At 49.3% G+C, this 15,339-nt stretch overlaps 1 protein-coding gene across 3 annotated transcripts in view; it reads left to right on the top strand.

The window, feature by feature from the left end:
* Positions 1 to 15,273, top strand: part of ano10a (anoctamin 10a) — a 46,784-nt gene extending 31,511 nt beyond the window's left edge. For all 3 annotated transcript variants that reach the window (XM_042319139.1, XM_042319141.1, XM_042319140.1), the window contains one exon: positions 12,538 to 15,273. In XM_042319139.1, coding sequence (XP_042175073.1) covers positions 12,538 to 12,613 — 76 coding nt within the window. In that variant the 3' untranslated portion in view covers positions 12,614 to 15,273. The remainder of the gene's footprint in view (positions 1 to 12,537) is intronic.
* Positions 15,274 to 15,339: the final 66 nt, after the last annotated feature.

Below are 15,339 nucleotides of genomic sequence, written 5' to 3'. Positions count from 1 at the left end.
GTTGTATGGCGTTGAAGCTCATTTGGGGGGTTGTTAGCACAGTGTCCAAAGAAGGGCCAAATGTATACAGAATGGTGTCGTCTGCGTAGAGGTGGATCAGAGAATCACCAGCAGCAAGAGCGACATCATTGATATATACCTCGAAAAGAGTCGGCCCGAGAATTGAACCCTGTGCCACCCCCATAGAGACTGCCAGAGTCCGGACAACAGGTTTGACACACTGAACTCTATCTGAGAAGTAGTTGGTGAACCAGGCGAGGCAGTCATTTGAGAAGCAAAGGCTATTGAGCCTGCCGATAAGAATGCAGTGATTAACAGAGTCAAAAGCCTTGGCCAGATCGATGAAGACGGCTGCACAGTATTGTCTTTTATCGATGGTGGTTATATCGTTTAGGACCTTGAGCGTGGCTGATGTGCACCCCTGACCAGCTCGGAAACCAGATTGCAGAGTGGAGAAGGTACGGTGGGATTCGAGATGGTCGGTGATCTGTTTATTAACTTGGCTTTTGAAGATTTTAGAAAGGCAGGGCAGCATGGATATAGGTCTATAACAGTTTGGGTTGAGTGTCTTCCCCTTTTGAAGAGAGGGATGACCGCGGCAGCTTTCAATCTTTGGGGATCTCAGACGACACGAGAGGTTGAATAGGCTAGTAATGGGGGTTGCAACAATTTTGGCGAATCATTTTAGAAAGAGAGGGTCCAGATTTGTAGGGATCCAGATTTTTCAGTTCTTTCAGATCATTGGCTGTCTGGATTTGGGTGAAGGAGAAGCGGGGGGGTTTGGGCAAGTTGCTGCAGGGGGTGCTGAGATGTTGGCCAGGGTAGGGGTAGCCAGGTGAAAGCATGGCCAGCTGTGGAAAAATGCGATTATCGTAGATTTATCGGTGGTGATAGTGTTTCCTATCCTCAGTGCAGTGGGCAGCTGGGAGGAGGTGCTCTTATTCTCCATGGACTTTACAGTGTCCCAAAACTTTTGGGAATTTGTGCTACAGCAAATTTCTGTTTGAAAAAACTGACTGAGTATATTGGTTCCCGACTTCCCTGAAAAGTTGCATATCGCAGGGGCTATTCGATGCTAATGCAGAATGCCACAGGATGTTTTTGTGCTGGTCAAGGGCAGTCAAGTCTGGGGTGAACCAAGGGCTATATCTGTTCTTAGTTCTACATTTTTTGAATGGGGCATGCTTATTTAAGATGGAGATGAAAGCACTTTTTAAGAGCAACCAGGCATCCTCTACTGTCGGGATGAGGTCAATATTCTTCCAGGATACCTGGGCCAGGTCGATTAGAAAGGCCTGCTTGCTGAAGTGTTTTAAGGAGCGTTTGACAGTGATGAGGGGTGGTCGTTTCACCACGAACCCAGTACGGACTCCGGCAATGAGGCAGTGATCTCTGAGATCCTGGTTGAAGACAGCAGAGGTGTATTTAGAGGGCAGGTTGGTCAGGATGATATCTAAAAGGGTGCCCATGGTTAAGGATTTAGGGTTGTACCTGGTAGGTTCCTTGATAATTTGATTGAGATTGAGGGCATCTAGCTTAGATTGTAAGATGGCCGGGGTGTTAAGCATGTCCCAGTTTAGGTCACCTAACAGTACGAACTCTGAAAATAGATGGGGGTGATCAATTCACATATGGCACAACTGGGGGCTGAGGGGGTCTATAACAAGCGGCAAAGGTGAGAGACTGGTTTCTGGAAAGGGGGATTTTTAAAAGTAGAAGCTCGAATTGTTTGGGCACAGACCTGGATAGTATGACGGAACTCTGCAGGCTATCTCTGCAGTAGATTGCAACTCCGCTCCCTTTGGCAGTTCTATCTTGTTGGAAAATGTTATAGTTGGGGATGGAAATTTCAGGATTTTTGGTGGCCTTCCTATGCCAGGATTCTGACATGGCTAGGACATCTGGGTTGGCGGAGTGTGCTAAAGCAGTGATTAAAACAAACTTAAGGAGGCGGCTTCTAATGTTAAACATGCATGTAACCAGTGCTTATATGGTTACAGAAGTCAACAAATGAGAGCACCTGGGGAATGGGAGTGATGCTGGGGGCTGCAGGGCCTGGGTTAACCTCTACATCACCAGAGGAACAAAGGAGGAGTAGAATAAAGTATGGCTTAAAGAACTGGACGTCTAGTGCGTTTGGAACAGAGTAAAAGGAGTAGGGTTCTGGGTGTGGAAGAATAGTTGAGGCATAATTTACAGACAAGGGTATGGTAGGATGTGAGTACAGTGGAGGTAAGCCTAGGCATTGTGTGACAATGAGTGAGGTTTTGTCTCTAGAGGCACCATTTAAGCCAGGTGCGGTCACTGGATGTGTGGGGGGTGGAACATAAGGGCTAGCTAAGGCATATTGAGCAGGGCTGGAGGCTCTACAGTAAATTAAGACAAAAATGACTAACCAAAACAGCAGTGGACAAGGCATATTTACATTAGGGATAGGCATGTGTAGCCGAGTGATCATAGGGTCGTGTGTGTGTGTGTGTGTGTGTGTGTGTGTGTGTGTGTGTGTGTGTGTGTGTGTGTGTGTGTGTGTGTGTGTGTTGTTTGCACACAGGTGGACTTTACTTAACTATTTATGTGACTTCTGAAGGTAATTGGTTACACCAGATCTTATTTAGGGGCTTCTGAAGGTGTGAATACATGGGTGTGAATACAGAATACTTATTTAGGGGCATAAAGGGTGTGAATACAAAAGGGTGTGAATACATAAAGGGTGTGAATACATAAAGGGTGTGAATACATAAAGGGTGTGAATACATAAAGGGTGTGAATACATAAAGGGTGTGAATACATAAAGGGTGTGAATACATAAAGGGTGTGAATACATAAAGGGTGTGAATACATAAAGGGTGTGAATACATAAAGGTGTGAATACATAAAGGGTGTGAATACATAAAGGGTGTGAATACATAAAGGGTGGGGTGTGAATACATAAAGGGTGTGAATACATAAAGGGTGTGAATACATAAAGGGTGTGAATACATAAAGGGTGTGATACATAAAGGGTGTGAATACATAAAGGGTGTGAATACATAAAGGGTGTGAATACATAAAGGGTGTGAATACATAAAGGGTGTGAATACATAAAGTGAATACATAAAGGGTGTGAATACATAAAGGGTGTGAATACATAAAGGGTGTGAATACATAAAGGGTGTGAATACATAAAGGGTGTGAATACATAAAGGGTGTGAATACATAAAGGGTGTGAATACATAAAGGGTGTGAATACATAAAGGGTGTGAATACATAAAGGGTGTGAATACATAAAGGGTGTGAATACATAAAGGGTGTGAATACATAAATACATAAAGGTGTGAATACATAAAGGGTGTGAATACATAAAGGGTGTGAATACATAAAGGGTGTGAATACATAAAGGGTGTGAATACATAAAGGGTGTGAATACATAAAGGGTGTGAATACATAAAGGGTGTGAATACATAAAGGGTGTGAATACATAAAGGGTGTGAATACATAAAGGGTGTGAATACATAAAGGGTGTGAATACATAAAGGGTGTGAATACATAAAGGGTGTGAATACATAAAGGGTGTGAATACATAAAGGGTGTGAATACATAAACACGCTCCACTTTTCCTTTTTTACATTTTTTAAAAACATTTTTTGAAACAAGTAATTTTTTTCATTTCACTTAACAAATTTGGACTATTTTGTGTATATTTAAAAATCCATTTAAATTACAGGTTGTAATGCAACAAAATAGGAAAAACGCCAAGAGGGATGAATACTAGAGAGACGGATACTGTACTATAGCGAGACAGATATTGTACTATAGAAAGAGCTAGAGACAGAAACTGTACTATAGAGACAGAAGGCCACAAAGACAGATACTGTACAGAAGACCCTTAGTCCAGGTTTAGTCCAGGGCAGAGCACCTTGTCAGTGTATGTGTATTTTGAGTGTGAGGAGTCCAGTGGTGAGTGTGTGTGTTCTTGTGTTCCTGAGCCTGCTTGCATCTCTCTGTCTGGTGTGAGCCTGGCCAGGCATGATGTCACAGACACAGGAGTGGTTATGTGGGAGGATGGCTGAGCCATCGAAGACCTCTGTCACCTCAGACACTCAGAGAGACAGGCCAGCTCAGAGAGAAGCTGCTAGCTGCAGTCCAACTAAACTTCTCTCTCTATGGGATTGACTTGAAGTTCATCATCAGAAGAGAGGCTTGTTACTGACACCCGATAGTCCATGGAAGTTCATCATCAGGAGAGAGGCTTGTTACTGACACCTGATAGTCCATGGAAGTTCATCATCAGGAGAGAGGCTTGTTACTGACGCCTGATAGTCCATGGAAGTTCATCATCAGGAGAGAGGCTTGTTACTGCAGCCTGATAGTCCATGGAAGTTCATCATCAGGAGAGAGGCTTGTTACTGCAGCCTGATAGTCCAGGGAAGTTCATCATCAGGAGAGAGGCTTGTTACTGACACCTGATAGTCCATGGAAGTTCATCATCAGGAGAGAGGCTTGTTACTGCAGCCTGATAGTCCATGGAAGTTCATCATCAGGAGAGAGGCTTGTTACTGACACCTGATAGTCCAGGGAAGTTCATCATCAGGAGAGAGGCTTGTTACTGACGTCTGATAGTCCATGGAAGTTCATCATCAGGAGAGAGGCTTGTTACTGCAGCCTGATAGTCCAGGGAAGTTCATCATCAGGAGAGAGGCTTGTTACTGCAGCCTGATAGTCCAGGGAAGTTCATCATCAGGAGAGAGGCTTGTTACTGACGTCTGATAGTCCATGGAAGTTCATCATCAGGAGAGAGGCTTGTTACTGCAGCCTGATAGTCCAGGGAAGTTCATCATCAGGAGAGAGGCTTGTTACTGCAGCCTGATAGTCCAGGGAAGTTGGGGCCCAGTGCAGAGAGGCTTGTTACTGCAGCCTGATAGTCCAGGGAAGTTGGGGCCCAGTGCAGAGAGGCTTGTTACTGCAGCCTGATAGTCCAGGGAAGTTGGGGCCCAGTGCAGAGAGGAATAAAAGATGGGATGAAAATGGGTCATACGAGCAGTGGTGAATATGGATATGCGTCGCATCTGTTTCTACAGTGCAGTGAGTGGGAGGTATATCCTAGTACATAGGCCACAACCTAAGCAGTGCAGTGTGAGAGAGAGGCCCTCCCTCTCTCCCTCCCTGCCTGCCCCTCTCCTCCCTCCTCTCTCTCTCTACCTCACTGCCTGCCCCTCTTCTCCCTCCTCTCTCTCTCTACCTCACTGCCTGCCCCTCTTCTTCCTCTCTCTCTCTCTACCTCACTGCCTGCCCCTCTTCTCCCTCCTCTCTCTCTCCCTCACTGCCTGCCCCTCTCCTCCCTCCTCTCTCTCTCTCTCTCCCTCCCTGCCTGCCCCTCTCTTTCCTCCTCTCTCTCTCTCTCTCAACCTCACTGCCTGCCCCTCTTCTCCCTCCTCTCTCTCTCTCTCAACCTCACTGCCTGCCCCTCTCCTCCCTCCTCTCTCTCTCTCTCAACCTCACTGCCTGCCCCTCTCCTCCCTCCTCTCTCTCTCTCTCCCTCCCTGCCTGCCCCTCTCTTTCCTCCTCTCTCTCTCTCTCCCCTCACTGCCTGCCCCTCTTCTTCCTCTCTCTTTCTCTCTCTCTTTCTCTACCTCACTGCCTGCCCCTCTTCTCCCTCCTCTCTCTCTCTACCTCACTGCCTGCCCCTCTTCTCCCTCCTCTCTCTCTCCCCTCACTGCCTGCCCCTCTCCTCCCTCCTCTCTTTCTCTACCTCACTGCCTGCCCCTCTTCTCCCTCCTCTCTCTCTCTACCTCACTGCCTGCCCCTCTCCTCCCTCCTCTCTCTCTCTACCTCACTGCCTGCCCCTCTTCTCCCTCCTCTCTCTCTCTACCTCACTGCCTGCCCCTCTCCTCCCTCCTCTCTCTCTCTACCTCACTGCCTGCCCCTCTTCTCCCTCCTCTCTCTCTCTACCTCACTGCCTGCCCCTCTTCTCCCTCCTCTCTCTCTCTACCTCACTGCCTGCCCCTCTTCTCCCTCCTCTCTCTCTCTCCCCTCACTGCCTGCCCCTCTCCTCCCTCCTCTCTCTCTCTACCTCACTGCCTGCCCCTCTCCTCCCTCCTCTCTTTCTCTACCTCACTGCCTGCCCCTCTTCTCCCTCCTCTCTCTCTCTACCTCACTGCCTGCCCCTCTCCTCCCTCCTCTCTCTCTCTACCTCACTGCCTGTCCCTCTCCTCCCTCCTCTCTCTCTACCTCACTGCCTGCCCCTCTCCTCCCTCCTCTCTCTCTCTACCTCACTGCCTGCCCCTCTTCTTCCTCTCTCTCTCTCTACCTCACTGCCTGCCCCTCTTCTCCCTCCTCTCTCTCTCCCTCACTGCCTGCCCCTCTCCTCCCTCCTCTCTCTCTCTCTCTCCTCCCTGCCTGCCCCTCTCTTTCCTCCTCTCTCTCTCTCTCAACCTCACTGCCTGCCCCTCTTCTCCCTCCTCTCTCTCTCTCTCAACCTCACTGCCTGCCCCTCTCCTCCCTCCTCTCTCTCTCTCTCTCACCTCACTGCCTGCCCCTCTCCTCCCTCCTCTCTCTCTCTCTCTCTCCTCCCTGCCTGCCCCTCTCTTTCCTCCTCTCTCTCTCTCTCCCTCACTGCCTGCCCCTCTTCTTCCTCTCTCTTTCTCTCTCTCTTTCTCTACCTCACTGCCTGCCCCTCTTCTCCCTCCTCTCTCTCTCTACCTCACTGCCTGCCCCTCTTCTCCCTCCTCTCTCTCTCCCTCACTGCCTGCCCCTCTCCTCCCTCCTCTCTTTCTCTACCTCACTGCCTGCCCCTCTTCTCCCTCCTCTCTCTCTCTACCTCACTGCCTGCCCCTCTCCTCCCTCCTCTCTCTCTCTACCTCACTGCCTGCCCCTCTTCTCCCTCCTCTCTCTCTCTACCTCACTGCCTGCCCCTCTCCTCCCTCCTCTCTCTCTCTACCTCACTGCCTGCCCCTCTTCTCCCTCCTCTCTCTCTCTACCTCACTGCCTGCCCCTCTTCTCCCTCCTCTCTCTCTCTACCTCACTGCCTGCCCCTCTTCTCCCTCCTCTCTCTCTCTCTCCCTCACTGCCTGCCCCTCTCCTCCCTCCTCTCTCTCTCTACCTCACTGCCTGCCCCTCTCCTCCCTCCTCTCTTTCTCTACCTCACTGCCTGCCCCTCTTCTCCCTCCTCTCTCTCTCTACCTCACTGCCTGCCCCTCTCCTCCCTCCTCTCTCTCTCTACCTCACTGCCTGTCCCTCTCCTCCCTCCTCTCTCTCTACCTCACTGCCTGCCCCTCTCCTCCCTCCTCTCTCTCTCTACCTCACTACCTGCCCCTCTTCTTCCTCTCTCTCTACCTCACTGCCTGCCCCTCTTCTCCCTCCTCTCTCTCTCTCTACCTCACTGCCTGCCCCTCTCCTCCCTCCTCTCTCTCTCTCTACCTCACTGCCTGCCCCTCTCCTCCCTCCTCTCTCTCTCTCTCTACCTCACTGCCTGCCCCTCTCCTCCCTCCTCTCTCCCCTCACTGCCTGCCCCTCTCCTCCCTTCTCTCTCTCTCTCTCCCTCACTGCCTGCCCCTCTCCTCCCTCCTCTCTCTCTCTCTCTCTCTCTACCTCACTACCTGCCCCTCTCTCTCCCTCCTCTCTCTCTCTCTCTCTCTACCTCACTGCCTGCCCCTCTCCTCCCTCCTCTCTCTCTACCTCGCTGCCGGCCCCTCCCTCCTCTCTCTCTACCTCGCTTCCGGCCCCTCTCCTCCCTCCTCTCTCTCTACCTCGCTGCTGGCCCCTCTCCTCCCTCCTCTCTCTCTCTACCTCGCTGCCTGCCTCTCTCTCTCTCTCACTGCCTGCCCCTCTCCTCCCTCCTCTCTCTCTACCTCGCTGCCGGCCCCTCTCCTCCCTCTCTACCTCGCTGCCTGCCCCTCTCCCTCTCCCTCCTCTCTCTCTCTCTACCTTGCTGCCTGCCCCTCTCTCTCTCTCTCTCTCTCACTGCCTGCCTCTCTCTCTACATCGCTGCCTGCCCCTCTCCTCCCTCCTCTCTCTCTCTACCTCGCTGCCTGCCTCTCTCTCTCTCTCTCTCTCTCACTGCCTGCCCCTCTCATCCCTCCTCTCTCTCTCTACCTCGCTGCCGGCCCCTCTCCTCCCTCTCTACATCGCTGCCCCTCTCTCCTCCCTCTCTCTCTCTCTACCTTGCTGGCCCCTCTCCTCCCTCCTCTCCCTCTCTACCTCACTGCCTGCCCCTCTCCTCCCCTCCTCTCTCTCTCTACCTCGCTGCCTGCCCCTCCTCCCTCCTCTCTCTCTACCTCGCTGCCGGCCCCTCCCTCCTCTCTCTCTACCTCGCTGCCGGCCCCTCTCCTCCCTCCTCTCTCTCTACCTCGCTGCCGGCCCCTCTCCTCCCTCTCTACCTCGCTGCCTGCCCCTCTCCTCCCTCCTCTCTCTCTCTCTACCTTGCTGCCTGCCCCTCTCTCTCTCTCTCTCTCTCTCTCACTGCCTGCCTCTCTCTCTACATCGCTGCCTGCCCCTCTCCTCCCTCCTCTCCCTCTCTACCTCACTGCCTGCCCCTCTCCTCCCTCCTCTCTCTCTCTACCTCACTGCCTGCCCCTCTCCTCCCTCCTCTCTCTCTCTACCTCGCTGCCTGCCCCTCCTCCCTCCTCTCTCTCTACCTCGCTGCCTGCCCCTCCCTCCTCTCTCTCTACCTCGCTGCCGGCCCCTCTCCTCACTCCTCTCTCTCTACCTCGCTGCCGGCCCCTCTCCTCCCTCTCTACCTCGCTGCCTGCCCCTCTCCTCCCTCCTCTCTCTCTCTCTACCTTGCTGCCTGCCCCTCTCTCTCTCTCTCTCTCTCTCTCACTGCCTGCCTCTCTCTCTCTCTCACTGCCTGCCCCTCTCCTCCCTCCTCTCTCTCTACCTCGCTGCCGGCCCCTCTCCTCCCTCTCTACCTCGCTGCCTGCCCCTCTCCTCCCTCCTCTCTCTCTCTACCTTGCTGCCTGCCCCTCTCTCTCTCTCTCTCTCACTGCCTGCCTCTCTCTCTACATCGCTGCCTGCCCCTCTCCTCCCTCCTCTCCCTCTCTACCTCGCTGCCTGCCCCTCTCCTCCCTCCTCTCTCTCTCTACCTCACTGCCTGCCCCTCTCCTCCCTCCTCTCTCTCTCTACCTCGCTGCCTGCCCCTCCTCCCTCCTCTCTCTCTACCTCGCTGCCCCTCCCCTCCCTCCTCTCTCTCTACCTCGCTGCCGGCCCCTCTCCTCCCTCCTCTCTCTCTACCTCCCTGCCGGCCCCTCTCCTCCCTCTCTACCTCGCTGCCTGCCCCTCTCCTCCCTCCTCTCTCTCTCTCTACCTCGCTGCCTGCCCCTCTCCTCCCTCCTCTCTCTCTCTACCTCGCTGCCTGCCCCTCCCTCTCTCTCTACCTCGCTGCCTGCCCCTCCCTCTCTCTCTACCTCGCTGCCGGCCTCTCTCTCTCCTTCTCTGTCTCTCTCTTTCTCTCTCTCTCTCTCTCTCTCCTCGCTGCCTGCCCCTCTCCTCCCTCCTCTCTCGCTGCCGGCCCCTCTCCTCCCTCCTCTCTCTCTCTACCTCGCTGCCGGCCCCTCTCATCCCTCCTCTCTCTCTCTACCTCGCTGCCTGCCCCTCTCCTCCCTCCTCTCCTCTCTCTACCTCGCTGCCTGCCCCTCTCCTCCCTCCTTACTCTCTCTACCTCGCTGCCTGCCCCTCCTACCTCCTCTCTCTCTCTCTCTCTCTCTCTCTCTCTACCTCGCTGCCGGCCCCTCCCTCCTCTCTCTCTACCTCGCTGCCGGCCCCTCCCTCCTCTCTCTCTACCTCGCTGCCGGCCCCTCTCCTCCCTCCCTCTCTACCTCGCTGCCTGCCCCTCTCCTCCCTCTCTACCTCGCTGCCTGCCCCTCCCTCCCTCCTCTCTCTACCTCGCTGCCTGCCCCTCTCTCTCTCTCTCTCTCTCTCTCTCTCTGTCTCTCTCTCTCTCTCTGTCTCTGTCTCTGTCTCTCTCTCTCTCTCACTGCCTGCCTCTCTCTCTACCTCGCTACCTGCCCCTCTCCTCCCTCCTCTCTCTCTCTCTACCTCACTGCCTGCCCCTCTCCTCTCTCTCTACCTCGCTGCCTGCCCCTCTCTCTCTCTCTCTCTACCTCACTGCCTGCCCCTCTCCTCTCTCTCTCTCTACCTCGCTGCCTGCCCCTCCCTCTCTCTCTACCTCGATGCCTGCCCCTCCCTCTCTCTCTACCTCGATGCCTGCCCCTCCCTCTCTCTCTACCTCGCTGCCTGCCCCTCCCTCCTCTCTACCTCGCTGCCGGCCCCTCTCCTCCCTCCTCTCTCTCTCTCTCTCTCTCTCGATAAGTGGTGTGAGCTGTGAAGGCATCATTTATTGCCATGGGCTTCCCTCAGAGAGGACTTTGTATGGCTCCCGGCAGGATCCTGGCAGCCATTGAACAAGTCTCTGAGCAAGAGGACTTTGTATGGCTCCCGGCAGGATCCTGGCAGCCATTGAACAAGTCTCTGAGCAAGAGGACTTTGTATGGCTCCCGGCAGGATCCTGGCAGCCTTTGAACAAGTCTCTGAGCAAGAGGACTTTGTATGGCTCCCGGCAGGATCCTGGCAGCCATTGAACAAGTCTCTGAGCAAGAGGAGTTTGTATGGCTCCCGGCAGGATCCTGGCAGCCATTGAACAAGTCTCTGAGCAAGAGGAGTTTGTATGGCTCCCGGCAGGATCCTGGCAGCCATTGAACAAGTCTCTGAGCAAGAGGAGTTTGATTTCTGTTACTGCTGAAATTACAAATGAGATGAATATCCTCTGTGGCCCGAGTGTGTTTCGTTGCACTGTAGTTATGGCAACTACAACGACAAGTGCAAACAAGTCTGTCAGAAGGACAACCTCAGAATGTTCCGGCAAGTGCAAACAACAGCATAAATGTAGACTGCATTTACAGACCATGACACGCTATTAATGTGACTGTCTGTTTGGTTTTCCAGAACAAGTAGCTGCAGTAGATTAGCCTGGGCGGGGTGTTGAGTACAATCCGCCACACTCTCTCCCTGTGGGGAACCGGAGGTCTATGTATGTAATCCTGCTCTCCCCTTATGGAATCCACTGTGAATAAAAAGACCTCCATCAGCAAAGAAACTCTCCCATTGATCCGTGTGTTGGATTGAAACGTTAATTGCACGTAACACATTTGAACCCAGAATGTAATTTGCTCGGGTGCGCTGGAGGCAGTGGAATGAATTGATTAAACTCATCTGAGATTAGAGTCTGGGGAGAAGGCCTGTGTTGTACAAAAGTATTCTATTTTAAAATAAGAACTCCATCTGGTGAAGATCTCCAGGTCTTGTTAAGAGGTTCCAGAACCACTGTAATTTGGAGATGTAATGCTGTTTTAAAGCTCTGGTTTCCTCTCCTCGGGAGGCTTAATGTCATTTAGAGAGAGAGAGAGAGAGAGAGAGAGAGGAGAACTCTGTATATTTGTTAAAGCAAGCTAACAGTGTGCTTATGTTTGTTTGCATCCTTATGTAATACATGTATCACTAGCCACTTTAACTATGCCACTTGGTTTACATACTTATCTCATATGTATATACTGTACTCGATATCATCTACTGTATCTTGCCTATGCTGCTCTGTACCATCACTCATTCATATATCCTTATGTACATATTCTTTATCCCCTTACACTGTGTATAAGACAGTAGTTTTTTTTGGAATTGTTAGTTAGATTACTTGCTCGTTATTACTGCATTGTTGGAACTAGAAGCACAAGCATTTCGCTACACTCGCATTAACATCTGCTAACCATGTGTATGTGACAAATAAAATTTGATTTGATTTGATTGTTTTATTTTAAAAAGCTGCTCCAACACTGAAAAGCGTTAATATTTATATATTATAATATATGTCATTTAGCAGACGCGTTTATCCAAAGCGACGTAATCATGCGTGCATGTATTTTAAGTATGGGTGGTCCCAGAAATGGAACCCACTACCTTGTTACAACGCCATACTCTCCCTTATGGAAACAGATTGCAATCAGAGTGCAGTATAACTGCAGTATGCTGCAAATACTGTGTCCAAAATCACATCTTTTTTTTACTGCAGTACTTTTGCATTGTAACTGCAGTTACGCTGCCAACACAGCGTCACCTGGATACGTATGTAACAAAGTTCAACATTCACCTTCTGCTACCATTCCTGTCAAGCCATCTACACATACAGTATGACGCATGCGGTCGGTAAATCCAACATCAGCACCACACCGAACGTACTGCAACTGCAAGGCAAACGTTTCCTTGGAAAGGAATGGAACTCTGGTGTACCAACATTACCAAAATGTAATGACGCTGTCGGTGTGATCGAAGCATTACAGTGCAGTTATTCTTGCAAATACTGCATCCAAAATACCACAGCCGACAAGTTATTGTACTTTTACTGCAGCTTCAAAAACGACCAACTGAGCTACAGAGAACAATGTATTCCTTCAGTGGAAGGTGTATTCTGTTTATATATATCCCCAATAATAGGCCTAACAGCTAGCCTGTATTTCATGTGGCAGTTAGGTAGAACATAAGAGATATTAATCACATTTTACACTGTTACAGAAAATGCTGGAGGCCTCGGGGATCCCAAAGACTGATAAGTGATGAGGAGAGGAGAGGCCGATGGTTCAGATACTGACCAGAGGAAGATGGACTAAACTCCAGATGGAACATGCCTCCCAACGGAGAAGATTCACAGACGCTTTTCTTTACAACACCTCAATTAGCTCAAAGATTATTTATGTATAAAATATCCAAAAGTCATTTTCTTTTTATATATATAAACGGTTGGTTGTTAAACCTGGTTTTATGCTCTTAACCTCTGCACTGTTGCCAGGTCTTTCTGTTTGTTTGGCTGAGTGTAGTGTATTACCTGCAGATGTCTATAGAACACTACTGGATGTGATGTAAAACAATCATGAAGACTAGCCTCTAAACTAAAGATTCAGATCTGACCAGAGAACAAGACTTTATGTTAATGTCCTCCGGAAACCACTGATGGAAATGCATTGCTACGTACCAAATGTAATGTTAAGGCAGGGCTTGACATTCAGGTCAATTTGCCAATGGCACACAAGGCCAAATGAAAGAAATACTGGCACCAGTCAACATCTGGCAGGCAAGTCAATGATGAGCATCAATTCAGCAGCTAGTGATTTTATCTTTCATTTGGGCTGAGCAAGTAGCCTACAGGATTCATACAGACATTGCGAAGTCAAATTCAATGATTTTTCAAGCAATTAATTGTAATTTTCAAGGACTTACATTTTATATTGAATTGTCGTAGCCTATCGAAAAAATTCCCCCAAAACTAGTAAGCAAAAAGTATGCAGAACAACTTAGAGAATAATGCATGTTTTATTAAGCCTTCCAAATGGCATTATGCAATGACATAAACATATTTTACATTCTAAAACGTGTCAGAATAAAGCGGACATTGCCTGACTAATAGACTGTATGTAGATGCTCCCAACACAAACACACTAATGATGTCTGTGGCATGAAATGTTGAGGGTTTATTGTATCATGTTTTAAAACAGTAAAAACCGGGTTCCCTTTGTAACGGAACGATGTGTATGGAAAACCAAGTTGAAGCCAACATTCCACTGGTTGTCTTGCTCATAATCACTGCACGTGGTTTTACCGCAAAAATGGCAACAGACCTGCGCGGGAAACAAATGAAAGCGGATCGATCTCATAAAAACTGATCAGAAATTAAATCAAGGAATAATTATATTGCAGTGCAACTTCTAAATCGGTTACCTTCTCAATGACTTTTCTAGGACCAAATAGCCTCGAAAAATTTCTGATTATCAAGTTAGGCTATTCTATGATGACAATTGCGCAAAGCAAATATTCTACGAAGACGGAACGTTTTATTGCAGGTTTGCATACCCATATTTGCCTTAGCATTTATTGGTATTTATCAGAACTTTGAAGATGTTCCCTACCGATGTCGGTCTTCAGTGAGCTGCTCCACACAACAATCTCAAGCTAGGCTTAATGTGTAGTTTATGGCGCGTGTGATAAATAACATAACGAACTCGCAGCTTCAGGAATTCTTTATTATATAGCCTAGATTAAATATAGCATTTTTACAATATTTATTTTCCTCAACTGGCCCGGAGGGTTTCCAAAACCTCCCCGGGCCAGCGGGCAGCCCTGAATGTCCGGCCCTGGTTAAGGTGTTAGATAATAGGTCATTGAAGGTGTATGGATGCGGTTGAGGGTAGTATGCTGTGTTACATAGGCTTTTCATGTTCATGTGGCCATTATAGAATTGGTGGAGGTGGTTCAGTTTGAGATAGATGGCCTACGGTAATTATATCCAGACAGTATTCCATCAACAGATGACATTAATTACTTTTCAAAAATAGGTATTCACATTAGACAAGCGTTTTAGACCAACAGCTTTGCTTAAAAGCCACTATAGTCAGTTATGGGGTAGGGCTCCATCTAGTATCACTAGGTCTGTCAGAGACGTTATCTAAGTAGAACTGCTTTCAAAATGGAAGTCTTAGGAATTCTGGCATAATTATGTGCTCTAGCATTGAGATCCTTGAAACGTTTACATAGTGTTGCCAGAGTATAATATATGCCATTAAGCAGACACTTTTATCCAAATTGACTTAGTCATGCATCATGGTGTATTTATGGCTCCAGCAGGACTCAAACCCAGGATCCTTGGCGTTGCAAGCGCCATGCTCTACCAACTGAGCCACACAGCCAGGGTGTTATCTGATCCATAGTGGTACTACACATGGAGATAGGAAAGATCTAATTATCCATGGTGATGCTTCAGTATGCTACAGAGAAGTTGTAAAGACTGGAATGGAATTAATGGAACATATGGAAACCATGTTTGATTCCATTCCATACATTTCAATGAGCCCATCCTCCTATAGCTCCTCCTACCAGCCTCCTCTGTATCATACTGAAGCATGGTATGCTACGTAATGTTAAATACTCCTCACAGCCTGCAACCATCATGGTCATTGTTACTCAGTCTAATCAATGACTATCAATCAATAGTAGTGATACTTAGAATGTATGTGAGTGGAAATTCATTGATTTTTTAAAAGTTTATGCTATTAGTCCATGTGCTCTTGAAGACCCCCCTCAGAGCGGGCTTGTGCCTTTGACATGACATGCTGTCAAGATTAGTTTTATATGCTATATACTGTACCTACACTCACTACAGTTTGCCATCACAATATCACCAAGTGTTTAAAAATGGTTCAGAACAGCATTATTGAAACCAAACCCTTTCCTCAAATAAATCTATACAAAACTCTTTCATATATGCTTACAAGTGTCTCCATTCTCTAGTTCAGGTTTTCCCCACCCATCTACACACAATACCCC

This window comes from Oncorhynchus tshawytscha, unplaced genomic scaffold, assembly GCF_018296145.1.
Source record: "Oncorhynchus tshawytscha isolate Ot180627B unplaced genomic scaffold, Otsh_v2.0 Un_scaffold_7589_pilon_pilon, whole genome shotgun sequence".
NCBI classification, from domain to species: domain Eukaryota; kingdom Metazoa; phylum Chordata; class Actinopteri; order Salmoniformes; family Salmonidae; genus Oncorhynchus; species Oncorhynchus tshawytscha.
The sequence above is the reverse complement of the archived record's forward strand: the minus strand, read 5'-3'. Positions and strand labels throughout refer to the sequence as shown.